This window comes from Nesoenas mayeri (genome assembly GCF_963082525.1).
Source record: "Nesoenas mayeri genome assembly, chromosome: 29".
Lineage (NCBI taxonomy): Eukaryota > Metazoa > Chordata > Aves > Columbiformes > Columbidae > Nesoenas > Nesoenas mayeri.
In genome coordinates, this window is record NC_137561.1 from 1,837,953 (window position 1) to 1,853,578 (window position 15,626).

The window sequence follows — 15,626 nt, forward strand, 5'->3', positions numbered from 1 at the left end:
AGTGGAACCAGAACAGCTCTGGAAGAACAAGCGCTGCTGCTCCCTGGCAGGGCTGACATGCCAGAGCTGTTTTCCCCTCCACCAACGCACAGGAACTGTCCCTGCAGCTCCAAAAAGCCCTTGCAGGAAGGATATAGTGAAAAACAAGTCACTAAAGAGCCTTTTATTCTTTTTAGAGACAAGGAGAGCACTGCTGCTCATTTAAGTAGCCAACAGTTAGAAAAGAAAAGCCAGCATTGAATTAGAAAGAGGTTGACAACATTATCACAATAAGAAAACAACCAACAACACCAGAAAATCCAGCTGACAGGCTGGGCTTGTAATTAGGTACATTAAAACACCTGTATAGAAGAAGATGGCCAGTTTATTGCTTCAGAAACAAGAGGGATATGAGTTTGCACAGGGCATTCTTGAGCTCCTGGTTCCTCATGCTGTAGATGAGGGGGTTCACTGCTGGAGGAACCACCGAGTACAGAACAGACAGCACCAGGTCCAGGGATGGGGAGGAAATGGAGGGGGGCTTCAGGTGGGCAAACAAGCCTGTGCTGACAAACAGGGAGACCACGGCCAGGTGAGGGAGGCAGGTGGAAAAGGCTTTGTGCCGTCCCTGCTCAGAGGGGATCCTCAGCACGGCCCTCAAGATCTGCACATACGACACCACAATGAAAATGAAACATCCCAAAAAGACAAAAGTACTGAAAACAAGAAGTTTAAATTCCCTGAGATAGGCATCTAAGCAGGAGAGCTTGAGGATCTTGGAAACTTCACAGAAAAACTGTTCAACAATATTACCTTGGCAGAGTGGCAGTGAAAATGTATTGGCCGTGTGCAGCAGAGCATTGAGAAACCCAGCGGCCCAGGCAGCTGCTGCCATGTGGACACAAGCTCTGCTGTCCAGGAGGGTCCCGTAGTGCAGGGGTTTGCAGATGGCAACGTAGCGGTCGTATGACATGACGGTGAGAAGAAAAAACTCTGCTGAAAGGCAAAAGACAAAGAGAAAGAGTTGTGCAGCACATCCTGCATAGGAGATGGCCCTGGTCTGACAGAGGGAGTTGGCCATGGACTTCGGGACAGTGGTAGAGATGGAGCCCAGGTCGAGGAGGGCGAGGTTGAGCAGGAAGAAGTACATGGGGGTGTGTAGGTGCTGGTCCCAGGCTATGGTGGTGATGATGAGGCCGTTGCCCAGGAGGGCAGCCAGGTAGATGCCCAGGAAGAGCCAGAAGTGCAAGAGCTGCAGCTCCCGAGTGTCTGTGAACGGCAGGAGGAGGAACTGGGTGATGGAGCTGCTGTTGGACATTTGCTTTTCCTGAGCACGGGGCGCTGTCATGAGAAAAAGAAAAAAAAAAAAAAGACAGTGAGAATCCAGCGCAGAGTTCTCTGACAAAAATCAAACCAAGTCCCATAGACCCTCCCCTGTCACACAGACACTCTTGTGTTTTTCTAGGAGTACCTTTTTCAGCACTGTGGCTGCAGCCCTGCTTGGGGCTGGAAAATGTGCAACCAAGAGCAGGGCCTCTGCCCATGGGCCATTGATAAGTCAGCCCAGCTCTGCAGAAGTGGGGCCAGGGAACGGTGGGGACTGTCCTGGTTCTGCTAACACAGAAAGGCTGTCAGCACTTGCTTTCCCAGTGATAGGGAACAGAGATGGTGAAGGCAGTTTAGGAGTTCCAGGTTTTTTTACCTATCCCCCCATATTCCCTGCAGAGTGTTGTTGGGTGTCAGAAACCCTCAGGTCCACAGACTACACTACCCACAGCCTACAGGTCAGAGCAAAGCTGGGACACGTGCGCCCATGGACACACCTGCAGGAAAGGACCCACAAGATCAGGCTGTGACTCTGCACCTGAAACTGCCATCCCCAGAGAGCCTGACAGCAAGAACAAGATCCCAAGAGCAGTGACCCAGAGCAGGGGAGCAAGAAGGAAAATGCGCTGAGGGTGGGGGTGAGAGAGGCCAGGGCAGAGGCAGCCGGGCACTCAGACAGCGTCCCCCTTCCCCAGCTGTGCAGCCACCTCCCAGACACCAACAGTGCCGGGCAGCTGCTCTCAGCCCCTGTGCTCTGCAGAGGAACTGCAGCTCTGGCTGCACAGGAGCTGCTTCATGCCTTGGAGCCCCCGGCCCTGAGGGCAGAGGCTTTGCTGGGTGGGACAGGAGGCCAGGGGGCTGCTCACAGGAGGGATCTGACCTGCAGGGGGTCACAGGGACTTTTCTCTCTTCTCCCTCCCATAACAATTCCGGGTTTGGTTTCCTCTCATTTCTGATCATTTCCCTGCTGCCTGGAGATTCTCCCCTGGGAGGTGTTTCCCTGTCCATGTCTGTTCCCTGTCACTGCTCACAGACAATCCCAACCTCTGTGCCCTCCCCTGGCCCTACAGATCCTGCCTGTTCACAGGCACTGCCTGGGGGCATCTTCCTGTTTGCAGACTGGAAAACAGGACAGGTCAGATTAAGTGTAAGGTGTCCAGCAAAGGTGATGCTGGTTCTGCATAGGCAGAGGAGTGGCTGAAGGCATGCCAGGATTCTCTTGCAGACCTACTGATCACACAGTTGCAGTTCTCAAATATTTGTTTTAAAATAACAACTCCTTTTGCATTTATCCCCACCCATTCCCAAGAGTAGGAAACTGAAAACAAAGTCTCAGGGAATATCCTTAACTTTAAAATACTCCTTCTCTTGATTTTCTCCTTGAAACCTCTTGTAAATATTGCAGGGGTGATCAGGAGCTATGAGCAGCCCTGACCTGCACTGCACCCCCTCAACAGCAGAAGCACCTTTCCTGCCCAATAGGGTTTGCTCCTTCCGCCACATCTTCTGGGGTGCAGGGACCCTGCTCTGCAGGACAGCCCTGGGCACCCCTGGGTGCTCCCCCTGCAATCACCCTCAGCAGAAGTTGTCGTCATTCCCTGTTCCTGTGATAGTGCAGCAGGGAAGCCCTGCTCTGGAGTGTGTTCTTCTCCTCTGCAACAGAGATACTGTGAGAGAGATCTGACAGATCCTATAAATCATGGAATGTACCAGCTTAAGTTCTCCCTCCAGGAAATGCAGCTGCATTGTCTTACATGCAGAGACTTACCCTGTTAGAACTGTGATTTGTCTCATTGAATCCTCAGCAAACAACCACCGCACATTGCCTTTAATCTCTCTCTGCCTGGCTCCTGTGCCCTCGGTGCTGCAGGCAGAGCCCTCAGCCCTGCTGCATGTGCAGAGGAGCTGCTCCTGGGCAGAGCTGTCTCTCTGCAGCGCTGCCGCTGCCATGAGCTCCTTGTGTCCCAGGAGCCCAGCCCAGCTCAGCAGCACAGGAGCAGCCCATGATGTCCCTTGCTCTGTCCCCTCTGAGCTCCTCCAGGTGTCCCTGGGGCTCCAGGGGCACATTCTTTGAGACAACCTGAAGTAATAGGTGATGTTGATTCTCTCTCCTCTGAAGAGACACATCATTGTGTTCTTTGTAATAAACAATGAATTAGTATGAGAATCAACTTTTCTTGTCCCATCATTAGACAGGACACCAGCAATATTACAGCAAAGGATCTAATAACTCCAAACAAGGGAGGAATATCTTCAGTTGAATTAGTTCAGGCATTTTATTCTGCTTTTATACTCTTAGGTCTAGAGAGACATTCATCAATCTTTGGCAATGTCATGTCTGTGCTCTGATTCAAAGCCTTTGCACACATGGGCTCTTGGACACTTGGTACCAGGTTTCTTGTGGCAGGTCAGAGCTGGGCTGGTGCCACAGCTGGGGTGGCTCAGCCCAGATGTGAGGCCATGTCCTCAACCAGGGACCTGACTGGGGAGCTGGAGCTGTCAGTGCTGTAGACAGAGCTGTGACACGGATGGAATGAACTGCCAGGCAGGGTGGCAGGAGTGAGTTCATCTGGTCTCAAGGACAGCAGCCTCCAAGCACAGCAACAGTCCGGATCAGAACTCAGTCCGGACCTGGAAGGCAATTCAAGGGCCCATAATGAGCTGTTACTACTGCAGGAACAGTTAAAGGAGAAGCAAAGACACTGTGCGAACACTGATGAATTTAATAAGAGGTGAGAATCACTGTGTCCTCTCGTTCTCCATCTTCACCAGCAAGGTCTCCCAGGCCTCTGTGACTGGAGTCAGAACAATCAGCAGTGCACGGGGATCAAGTCAGGAGCCGCTGGAACTAACACAATCCTCTCCAGTCTATGGGACAGCAGGGGCAGCATCCCAGGAGCTGGGACAGCAGGACCATGTCACAGTGAGGCCACTCTCCAGCATCTGTGAAAGCTCATGGAGACTGGGGGGACTCCCTGAGCACTGGCAGCTCTCACACAGTGTGTGCACTTTTCAAAATGGCCCATGGGTGAGCAGGGGAACTAAGGGCTGTGCCCCAGAGCATGGCCACTGGGACCCCATTTCTGGGTGTCAAGAAGAGATGGTGACGGAGTTTGCCCAGGGCAGGTGATTCTTCTTTGCTTTCCGTGAGGAAAGGACAGGGTTGTGGACGTGGGCAGAGCAGTGGTGGTCTGTTACCTGGAAGTCATCAAGGAATCCAGAATCATCCCCCAAAATATTCTTGCGTCCAAGGTAGGATATTATGGTCAGTGTCAGTGCACAAGTAGATGAGTAAAAAGCAATCTGGATGGTTGGGCTTGAAAAGGTGCTGTAGAAAGGGAGAAACTTTCCAGTCTTGAGGACAGTCCAGCACTGGAAGCTGTTTCCCAGGAGTGCGCACTCACTCTGTCCCAGAAAGTGACCAAGATGTGTTTGGATAAAGCCCTGACCAATCTGGTCTGACACTACTGTGAGCAGGAGGTTGGTCAAGACACCTCCTGAGGTCCCTTTGAGCCTGAACGATGCTGTCCTTCCTTCCCCTTCATGTTTTTAAATTAGGGACAGCTCTCAGGTTATCCCAGAATAAAGAAGTAATTAACATGAGGTTCAGGGCTGCTTTACAAGTGCCCCCAAACAGTCCTGACCACATCTTTTCCATCCTTGTTCTTTTACCCTGAGCCAAGATCTTATTTTTTGCTGTCCTAATGCCTCTCCAGAAAGAACAGCCTGTGTTGTTAACCCTTTCAGAGTAGGTTGTCCAAGAGGTATCAGCATCCATGCACAGAGTCTGCACATCATCCAGACACAAATCCATCATTATAGAAATGAAAACGAGGCACTTGACCAGCTCCTTGCACCCAGATATCAGCGTGACATGTCTGCTGAGATGCCAGGGAACACCTAAAATCTACATGAAGGGTATGTGAGTCCTGGTTGGGTATCCTGGCTTGTCTCCTGACCCATGTGGTGGTTCAGGCTGTGAAGAGAATCAAAACCAGCCATTGGACTGGGGTAGTTCCATTTTACACATGTCACACAGGGCAGATGAGGGAGCTCAGAACTCCAGACTCTGCGGCACTGTTGGGACTGCAGAGACTGGAAATGCAGGTGACAGTGTGTGTCAGTGCACACACATAAAGATTCTGGCTTCCTTTGGGCCTTTGCACTGACCTGGGATCTGTTCCTTGGCCACCTTTGTCTCAAAAATAAACTATTCTCCTATGGACAGTTGTGCCACACAATAGCCACCTCTGAGAGAAGCTGGAGGGGATGGAATTGCAATGGTTTCAACTCAAATCATAGAATCATAGAATCATTTAGGGTGGAAAAGAGAACGGAGAGTCCAACCTTAAATCAAACACTGACAAGTCCACCACTAAACCATGCCCCAAAGCTCACACTGACCACAGAAAAAGCCTTGAAAAACATTGGAGAATAATCTACCGGGTCCCAGGGGTCAGGGCTCAGCCATTCTGGTGATGAACAAGCATCAAGGGCTGACATGGCATCAGAGCCACCTCCACAAGGCCCTCACCACCTGGAACCAGCGTCTCCATGTTTTTCCTTCACCAGCCTCCAGGGACAGGGACCTGCACTGGTTGTTTCCTTCACAGCTGTGTCAGTGATGGCCCTTCATGGGATCCAAACACCCTCAGAAACTTGGGGTTTACTTCTGCCTTTGACTTCATTAGAGGTTTGTTCATTCTCTCAGCATCTGCAGTTCAGGATCATGACAGCAGAGGGCTCACTAACATCTAAAATGCTCCTACAAGCCAAGGCTCTGTGCATTATTTTCCTAAAGGCTTCAAGTCTGGTGTGGATGATTAGGGAGATTTCAGGAACAGCAAAACAGAGACCATTTCCACAACAAAGAACAATAAAGTCAAATTTCTTCTATTCCCTTCCCTGCTCGCCCTTCTCTCCCTTTCCAGAACAGGTGGCATCAGCAGCCTCCAGCTCATATTGATGTGGAATGTCTCCTAGTAGAGACTGAATATGTCAGAAAACTGGGTACCTAAATCACCATATGAGCGAGAAGACAGGCCAGGACACCTCAAGAGGAGTCACACTCCTCTGGACCAAGAGGTGGGTGTCCCTGGCAATCTCAGGTGCCACAGCACAGTGATACTTGTGTTCAGGGAGCTGGTCAAGTGACCCATCTCCTGTTCTGTAATGGTGTCTGAGTTTGCTCAGGTCACCCCTGACTTGAGCCCCATCCACTGCTGGGTGTTCTCCAGACTCCTGCCTTCAGGAACCAAGTCCCAGGAGACCTTGCTGGTGAAGATGGAGGCAAAGAAGCCATGTAGTACCTCAGTCCCGTGTGATTCAGCTCTTAGCAAGTTCAGCAGCAGGCCCACGTTGACCCTGTCAGTTCTTTTACTGCAAATGAGGCAGTGTCAGCTCATCTTGCTGCCCTCAGACTCCTGTTCAAGGATCAAGTCCAAGGCATCTTTGCCATCATCCCTACATGCACATAATAAACTTCTTCTTTTGGAATTTCCACTGCCCCCACCTCCTATGTACTGCCTATTTTCCCTGGAGCTCCATCAGTTCAGATGAGCAGCCTCAATGAGATAAATGCTTCTGTTCAAGGATACTTGGAGAGATCATTCTTGTGCTTGGAGCAGGCTGCCCTGTAAAGCTTTTCAGATTTCCTGAGCTCCTTCAATCTTCAGACCGACGTCCATGTCACCACCTCACACACCATCCACCAGCATGTCCAAGTCTTCTCCTCTGGAGCCCACCAGCCTGTGCTCTGCTGCTGGCCTTCCTCCCTCCCCTCTGGTGCCTGGGACCCCACTGCTTCCTGGTCACAACAGCCAAGGTGGACACTGATGTTCATATCCCTCACCAGTTACTCCTTTTTTTCCAGTTCCAGATCCAGGTGAGCATCACCCTTGTTGGCCCATCAGGCAGACATGTTAAGAAGTTGCCCCAAGATCCTCTGGAATTTCAGTACCTCCAGCTTTCCCTGGCCAGTGAATGTCAGGGCAATTACAGTTCCCCATAGGAACGTACTCATTGACTGGAGACTTCCTCAGGTTACTTACAGAAGATCTTTTCCATTTCTTCTCCATGATCAAGTAGTTTGTAACACCCAACATATTGTCACCCTGTACTGGGCTTACAAGGCAAAGACGTGGAACTGGGGGTGAGTGTGGGTGTGCTACAGTTGTCACCTCTCTGAGAAGACAACAGGAGTTGGACCAACGTCAGACAGAGCTGATTTAGCTGCTCCAAGATGGACCCACTCCTTGCCCAATCTGAGCCACGCAGTGATGCTGGCAGCACCTCTGGGATATTGTATTTGAGAAGCGGTAAAAAACACTGCACAACAGCAGGTGGGAGAGAGGAGGGAGGAGATGGGAGAGAAAAGCACTGCAGACACCAAGGTCATATCCCACAGGACCCAAGCAGGTCCCTCAGTAGGCCAAATCCTGCTCTCCTGAAATCCTGCTCTTGGCCTTGTTCTCATCTCCCAGGAGCCTCAGCTCCACTTTCCCATCCCTGACTGTTCCATCCTGACCAACTCTTTCTGGTTTGTAAGAGTGAAGTCCCACAGGGCACCTCACCCCACTGACTTCTCAGTCATCAGTGTCAGGAAGATGTTGTCAATGGGCTCCACAATAGCCCATGATGCACGCTCACCATGAACAAGGCAGCTGCACACGGGGCTGCATGAGGAACAGCGTGGGGACCCAGACACCTGCAGTTCTCATCCCATTCGGTTCAGCACTGGTGTGACCCACACACACGGGTGTGTGCCAGTGTGCGGCTTCCCAGTCTGGAGCAGCAGGGAGGAACTGCAGAGTGCAGGGCTGTGCCAAGGCAGGTTCAGCACCTTGTGCACATGGTGTGGGGTGCTGAGGGACCTGGGCTGCTTTGGCCCAGCAGCGCTGGGGAGGCTGCAGCAGTGCAGGAGTAGCCTGAGAGTGCTTGAAGGGCGGTTTCAGAGGTGGTGGAAGGTTTCTGCATAGTGGGAAAGAGCTTGAGAAAGAAATAATGGCCCAAAGTGCAGCTGAGGAGGTCCAGGCTGGCCATGAGCAGAAAGGAATGTGATGGAAGGGCAGTGCTGTTGTGGAGCAGGTCAGCAGAGGGAGTCTGCATCAGCCCAAGGCTTTGTGCTTCAAGGAGCAGCTGAGGAGGATGGAGAGATCTCAGCAAAGGAAGGAAGATGCTCAGACAAGAGCAAGGTGGGGCAGCAGGGGGGATGTCTGCAGCCTGCAGGGACAGAGGTGCAGGGGATGCCACAGCACAGGACAGGCTGTCGTGGAGATGATCACGGGATGGAAAGAGGCTGAAAGCCCCACCAGACATGAGCTCCTTCTCCCCTTGGCTGTGGCTGTTGTCTGCACCTCTGATGCCTGTGAGGAGACACCTTGTCCTTGCAGCACAGGGGCCTCATGGCCTCCTTGTCCCCAGCCAGGAACCTGGGAGGGCTGGGACCATAGTCCTGCCCTTGGCCTTGCACAGCCCCACATCACACTGTCCCAGGAAGGGCCTGGGCAACGTGGCAGGGACAGGATCTGACTTCCCATGGTACAAGGTCAGGGCTTGTCTTCTGGTTAAAGAAACACATCCAGGTTTCCTCAGCATCAGAGACATCTTTACTTTGCTTTTCCTGACCTCCAGTTTTCTTCTCTAACCAAACCTGAATGTTGTTTCTCAGTAGGTTACCTCAGTGGGGCCCATTAACAGTACAAGGAACTTTGGAGTTTGAATCTGACTTTGACTTCTTGAGAAGTTTCCTCCCCTTCCTCCAGGGTCTGAGGTCCATGGACTCAGCACCAAACCCACCAGAGGGGTCATTAAAGTGCCTTGGGCTGCTCCTGTGGTGCTGAGCTGGGCTGGGCTCCTGGGACACAGGGAGCTCATGGCAGCGGCAGCGCTGCAGAGAGACAGCTCTGCCCAGGAGCAGCTCCTCTGCACACGCAGCAGGGCTGAGGGCTCTGCCTGGGGATCTCAGAAGACGAGCAAGGCAGAGAGAGATTAAAGGTGGTCAGGACTGGAGGACGACTGAGAGCTCACTGGAGGAGAAACCTTTGCAGCCCTTGCCATGGTAAGTCTCTGGTGCAGGGCAGTGCAGCTGTAGCTCCTGGAGGCATCTCCTGAAACTGGCACAGGCACAACTTGTGGGACCTGTAAGGACGGGGCTCTTGTCAGGCCATGCTAAACAGCTGTGAAGCCGGGTGAGCACCCAGGGGTGCCCAGGGCTGTCCTGCAGAGCAGGGTCCCTGCACCCCAGGGCTGTGCCGGGCAGGGACTCTGCCGCCTGCCAGGGTCAGCGCTCAGCCTGCCCGTGGAGATCCAAACAACAAGGAGGGGAGAAGCTGTGGGGGAAAGGAGTGATCCCAGGCAGGACAGGGTCCTTGTGCTGTGGAGAGGGTGCTGTGTGGATCAGAGTTGCTGACAACTCAGCCCCAGGGACATTCCAAGAGGGACAACAAGGCAGGGATTATCTGAAAGGGAAGCAATTATTGCCTTTTGTCCTCTATTCTTGGCTGGCTGGCTAGGAAAGGGAAGATGGAAATGTGTCTTTCAGTTACGGGGAAGTGCTGAAACTCCAGATATTTATTTTTCTCTGAGAGCGCAATTCAACACACTCTCGCTCACAGAGCAGCAACATCTCCTTTCCACCCCCTTTATGGCTGGTATGATGTTCTCAGCAGAATCCGCACACACATAGAGATGTTCCTGGGCAGTGCTGAGCTGCCAGGAGGTTTGTGCAGGGAAGAGCTGAGCACACAGGGGGTGGGACAGACTGACACTGAGAGCAGTGACAGGGAGGAGACATGGGGACAGAGAAACTGCTCCCAGCAGGAACAGCTCCAGGCAGTAAAGACCTGGGCAGGGGGAGAGAGGGACCTTCTGCCAAAAGTGCCATCACAGGGGGAACTTGGGCACCTCCCTGCCATCCCCTGCAGTGTTGATGTCTACCCCTTAGCAGTGCTGCCAGGCTCCTCTCCCACCCACCACAGCTTCTGTCCTCAAGTCTGTGGTGTCTTGAGCTGAGGCACTTCCTTGGCAGCCCAGCTTCCAAGAAGGAGAAGCTCCTGAGGGCCTGTCCATGTCTCCCTGTTCTCTCTCAGCAGGAGCGCTGGGCCATGTCTCCTTGTCCACTCGGTGACTCCGCTGCCTGTGTTCTTCCCTCAAACTCTCTGCAGCTGGGCTTTCAGCTGAAGATCAGATACTGATGCTGCAAGTCCTGCCATGCAGATGTCTCTGTGGGAGCAAATTCCCTAAGCCCATCATGCCCTCTGGGGCTCCGGGATGTTCTATGTGTGGGGCTGGGGAACGAGCCCATTCTGTCCCAGTCAGAACAGCTTTAGGACACCCCAGTGCTTCCCTGGCATGATATTGTGAATTATGATTACGATATAAGTAGATTATAATTGTGTATAAACACAAGAACTCCCTCCCTTTCCCAGGTCCCGGTGCTGTAGGGCAGGGTTGGCACCTTGGGAGCCCACAGGAAGAGGCCCTGATCCTCACAGCACAATCAGAAAGCACAAACCAACAGTCCAGCCAGGGACATGACCACAGCAGCTGCCAAAAAGGAGAAAACAATTTGCATTTCTGTATGTGGTGGCACAGGTGGGAGTAGAAGAGGGATGTTGATTGAGGGGGAGGAAGAGATTTTCTGGAAGAACTCTGTCCTGATTTGTCTACATGTTCTCCTGTTTTCACAGTGCCCCATGCCCACAGGCAGCCAATGTCCAACAGCAGCTCCATCACCCAGTTCCTCCTCCTGGTGTTCGCAGACACACGGGAGCTGCAGCTCTTGCACTCCTGGCTCTTCCTGGGCATCTACCTGACTGCCCTCCTGGGCAACGGCCTCATCATCACCACCATAGCCTGGGACTAGCACCTCCACAGCCCCATGTACTTCTTCCTGCTCAACCTCGCCCTCCTCGACCTGGGCTGCATCTCCAGCACTGTCCCCAAATCCATGGCCAATTCCTTCTGGGACACCAGGAACATCTCCTACACAGGATGTGTTGCACAGCTCTTTCTCTTTACCTTCTTGGTAGTAGCAGAATACTGTCTCCTCACCATTATGTCGTACGACCGCTACGTTGCCATCTGCAAACCCCTGCACTATGGGACCCTCCTGGGCAGCAGAGCTTGTGTCCACATGGCAGCAGCTACCTGGACCACTGGGTTTCTCAATGCTCTGCTGCACACAACCAATACATTTTCACTGCCCCTGTGCAAGGGCAATGCCCTGGGCCAGTTCTTCTGTGAAATCCCCCAGATCCTCAAGCTCTCCTGCTCACACTCCTACCTCAGGGAATCTGGGTTTCTTGTAGTCGGCTTTTCTTTTGCTTTTGGCTGTTTTGTGTTCATTGTGGTGTCCTATGTACAGATCTTCAGGGCCGTGCTGAGGATCCCCTCTGAGCAGGGACGGCACAAAGCCTTTTCCACCTGCCTCCCTCACCTGGCCGTGGTCTCCCTGTTCATCAGCACTGCCATGTTTGCCTACCTGAAGCCCCCCTCCATCTCCTCCCCACCCCTGGACCTGGTTTTGTCCTTTCTGTACTCAGTGGTGCCTCCAGCAGTGAACCCTCTCATCTACAGCATGAGGAACCAGGAGCTCAAGGATGCCCTGAGGAAACTCATCTCTTAGTTTTTTTCTGAAGCAATAAACTGCCCATCTGCTTCTACACAGGAGATTTAATATAGCTAATTACAGGCTCAATCTGTCATCTGGATTTTCTGTTGTTATTAGTTGTTTTCTTATTGCGATGAAGTTTTCAGCCTCTTTCTAATCCACTGTCTGCTTTTCTTTTATAGCCATGGCTGTTTATATGAGGAACAGTACAATTCTTGTCTCTAAACAAAATAAAGATTCCTGTAGTGACCTGTTTTTTCTCTATATCCTTCCTGCAAGGCCTTTTTGCATGTTCAGGGACAGTTCCTGTGATGGGTGAAGGGTAAAAGTGTCCATCCTGGCAGCCCTGCCAGGGAGCAGCAGCGCTAGTTCTTCCAGAGCTGTTCTGGTTCCACTCCACACTCTCCTTCTCATCCCTGGTGTTGGTGCAAGGCCTGAGTGCTCTGGCACTTGGTCACCGTCCTGCTGTGTGTCAGTGCTGTGGGCGCAGGCAGGGACAGGCAATGGGCACTGCTGTGACAGAACTGGCCTCACAACAGCCTTTCCAGATAGAATGGTGATCTCCTATGGGCAGGGCTTGAAGGTTTGGCTCTTCTTCCAAATCTTCTCTCAAGAATATACCCAAGAAACTGGCCCACAGATGAAACCACATTGTACAGCTGAACAGTGTGTGTGTGCAGGGCTAGCACACAGCAGTGTCCTCTCACAGCCAGGCTCCTGCCAGAGACCTGCAGGACCAGCAGAGCAGGGCTGGGCTGTGCCCCTGTGCACTGGACACCCCGTGGAAGGAGCCCCAGGTCAATCACCATGGACTGGTCCCTCACAACCACCAGGGCCAGGTTGGGACCCTGTGGGGAGCACAGGATGGGGCCAGGAGCACCCGAGCAGATCAGAGGAGGGATGGGGGAGATCAGACGGGAGCTGACCTGGGCTGGAAATTGCCCTGGAGAGAAAAGTACTGGTGTTCAGCTGCCCCAAGATAACACTCAGAGTTTAGGGTGCAGGGCCAGAAGTCCTTGCTGTCCTGGTGCTTCACCAGGCCTGGGAAGTAGCTGGAGAAGGATTGGTGTCCCCCACTTGCCATCTCTGAGTGCATCATCCCTCGTGAAGTGCAGAATGGAAAGCAAGTCTGGGACCCTGTGTCAGGACTTGCACCGAAGAAAGTGTTCACTGAGAAGCCACATCCTTTTGCTCTGGTACTTCAGTCCTGGTGCTCATCACATGTCCTTAAGACAAACTTATGCACCCGTCTTGTCAACTTTACCCCAAAAGTCTGCCCTAGACAAGGTTCATGAGCTGGGGCCAAGCTGGAGATCTGGGGTCCAGCTGTGACCAGAGGAAGGACAAGGCCTGTCCTGGGTCCTCTAAGAGGGGGGCCAGCCTCTGTGATCTCCACCAGAAAAGGCAGCATGCAGGAAACTGGAGACCACCCCCGCGCTCACTGGAGGCCCTTAGGAAGAGTTGCTCTCTCCAAATATCCAGCCCAGCTTGTTGCTGCATGAACAACCAGGAGAAACTGCCCCTGGACCCTCATTCCAGACCCCATCTCCTCCACCCCATAGAGGCCGTGCTCTCCCCCTTGGCACTGAGGTGGTTCCAGAGATCCAAGAGACACCTGTAGGAGGAGATGTTGGGTGGGGATATGGTGTCCTTCAGTGCTCCTCATGGTGCCTCCTGCTGGGCTTTGTGCCACTGGTCACAACCCTCTGAGCCTGGATGTTCAGCCAGTTCTCAGTGGTGCTGAGCAGGAACATGCCCATGATCACATTGGGCTGCACTGGGAGGAGCGTGGCCACCCAGACAAGGGCAGTTATTGCCCATCGTGACTCAGCACTGGTGTGGTGACATCTGGAGCCGTGTGTCCCAGTGTGAGGTTCCCCATTCTGGAGGAACGGGAGGAGCTGTCGTGTGGCCAGAGAAAGTCTGGGTCATGTGTGGAGTAGCAGTAGTAGTGTTTACTACTGGTGTACTACACACAGTGTGTAGCCTGGTTAAGTGGAGTGTGAGGAAACGTGCTGTTTCTACAGAAATTGAGTTGATTTTCTTCATGGATTTTGAACCACTCTCCTTCACAGCCAGTACAGTCTTTTGTTCAGAATTACTATGAGAATAATGAGATAATGCTGTTTCTTCCCTGGGATAGAGTTCATTTTGTCTTTTAGCAGCTTTACAGTGTTTGCCATTTGCTATGAGAGGAATGTCAGAACTCACTGATATCTTGGCTGTTGTCAGGGAAACCAAGGACTTCTTGGGCAATCCAGACACAGATAGAAATTGGCAGGAGGGGACACAGACAGGACAGCGCCTGAATTGACATGCAACTGATCAATGAAATATTCCCCATGATTAGCGCCATGCTCAGTCTAAATCTGGAGCCGGCTTCTAGGGCTTGTTACATCCGTTACTTTGGGTTTTCCAGCTGGTTTGGTTAGTTCCATTCAGAAGTTTCATCCTGTCAGGAGTTCGAGGTCAGTTCGGCCTTTTGCCGTTCTGCCATTTTGCCGTTGGCCTTTGGGCCTTTCTGCCTGTTGCCCTTTTGCTCTCTCTGGCTGGGATGGGCTGTTCAGGACCAAGGTGCTCCCTTCTGCAGGACTGGCTGCTCCGTGTGACTGGAGTTACACAGGGGATGGCACTCAGTATATTTTCTTAATTTAATTTATCTACTTCCATTTAATTTACCTGGACTATTGTCAGTGAAACCAAGGACTTCTCTGGAGTGCAGCTGCAGGTGCAAATTGGTAGGAGGAGACACAGACAGGACAGCACCTTGATTGACATCCAGGTCAATCAACAAGCTATTCTCTACCATTAGTGTCATCCTCACTATAAAGCTGGAGGTGTATTTTCCTGCCCGTTAGTTTTGCTTTTCCGGCAACATTGCTTAGCTCTGTTTGGAAGTTCCATTCTATTGGGAGTTCAGTGTTAGTTCAGTTTTACGATGTTTTGCTGTTTTTCAGTTGACCCTTGGGCCTCTCTGCCTTTTGCACTTGTACTTTCTCTTGCTGGATCAGCTGTTCAGGACCAGGGTGCTCTCTTCTTTTGGGCTGCCTGTTCAGCACAGTGGGAGTTCTGTGGGCAATTGCACTGAGTGTCATATATTTTACTTTATGTATATTGTCGTATATTATTAGTGGTAGTGTATTACTTTTATTGTCTTATTAATTTTTTGTCTAAACCCACAAGTTTCTCCCTTCCCATTCAGTTCTCTCCCTTATACTCCTTGGGGACTGGGAGCAGGATGTGAGCAGCTCTCATGGTCTTAGTTGGTGGCTGTGGTAAAACCATGACAAGAAAGGGCAGTAGTAGCTTCAGAAATCTTGAAAATCACTTTCCAAGATGGTGTCAATATTTAATTTTTTGTTGTTATTGCGCAATGAGGAAGGAAAATCATGAGGAAGGAAAATCATCAGAAACTGCAGCTCTGGAGGTCCAGAGTGGAGCTCAGGATAAAGAAATGTCATTCTGAGCACAGTGCTGTGTTCATTCAGGACTCTGGATCAGTCATGACTCTGTGTTTCCAGGAACAGCTGGTGAGGATGGAGAGACAGCAGCACAGGTGGGGACACACTGGGCTGAGAACAAGGTGGGCAAGCGCATGGGGTGTCTGCAGCCTGTGGGGAAACAGCCACAGGCCTGGGACAGTGCAGGATGGACCTTGGTGGACATGGTCAAGGGTGCTGGGAAGGCTGGATGTCCCTGCAAGAGCCAC

General features: G+C 52.0%; 1 protein-coding gene and 1 pseudogene across 2 annotated transcripts; one reads left to right on the forward strand and one right to left on the reverse strand.

Moving 5' to 3' along the window:
• Positions 1 to 364: 364 nt before the first annotated feature.
• LOC308050725 (olfactory receptor 14A16-like) lies at positions 365 to 1,538 on the reverse strand (the record flags this gene model as incomplete). Its single annotated transcript, XM_080360868.1, has 1 exon — positions 365 to 1,538. Exon 1 carries the CDS (start codon positions 1,325 to 1,327, stop codon positions 365 to 367), a length of 963 nt encoding a protein of 320 aa, XP_080216994.1. The 5' UTR covers positions 1,328 to 1,538.
• A 9,479-nt stretch (positions 1,539 to 11,017) lies between these two features.
• On the forward strand, positions 11,018 to 11,932 carry LOC308050587 (olfactory receptor 14J1-like; annotated as a pseudogene). Its single transcript has one exon. The product of its transcript is annotated as an olfactory receptor 14J1-like (transcript).
• Positions 11,933 to 15,626: the final 3,694 nt, after the last annotated feature.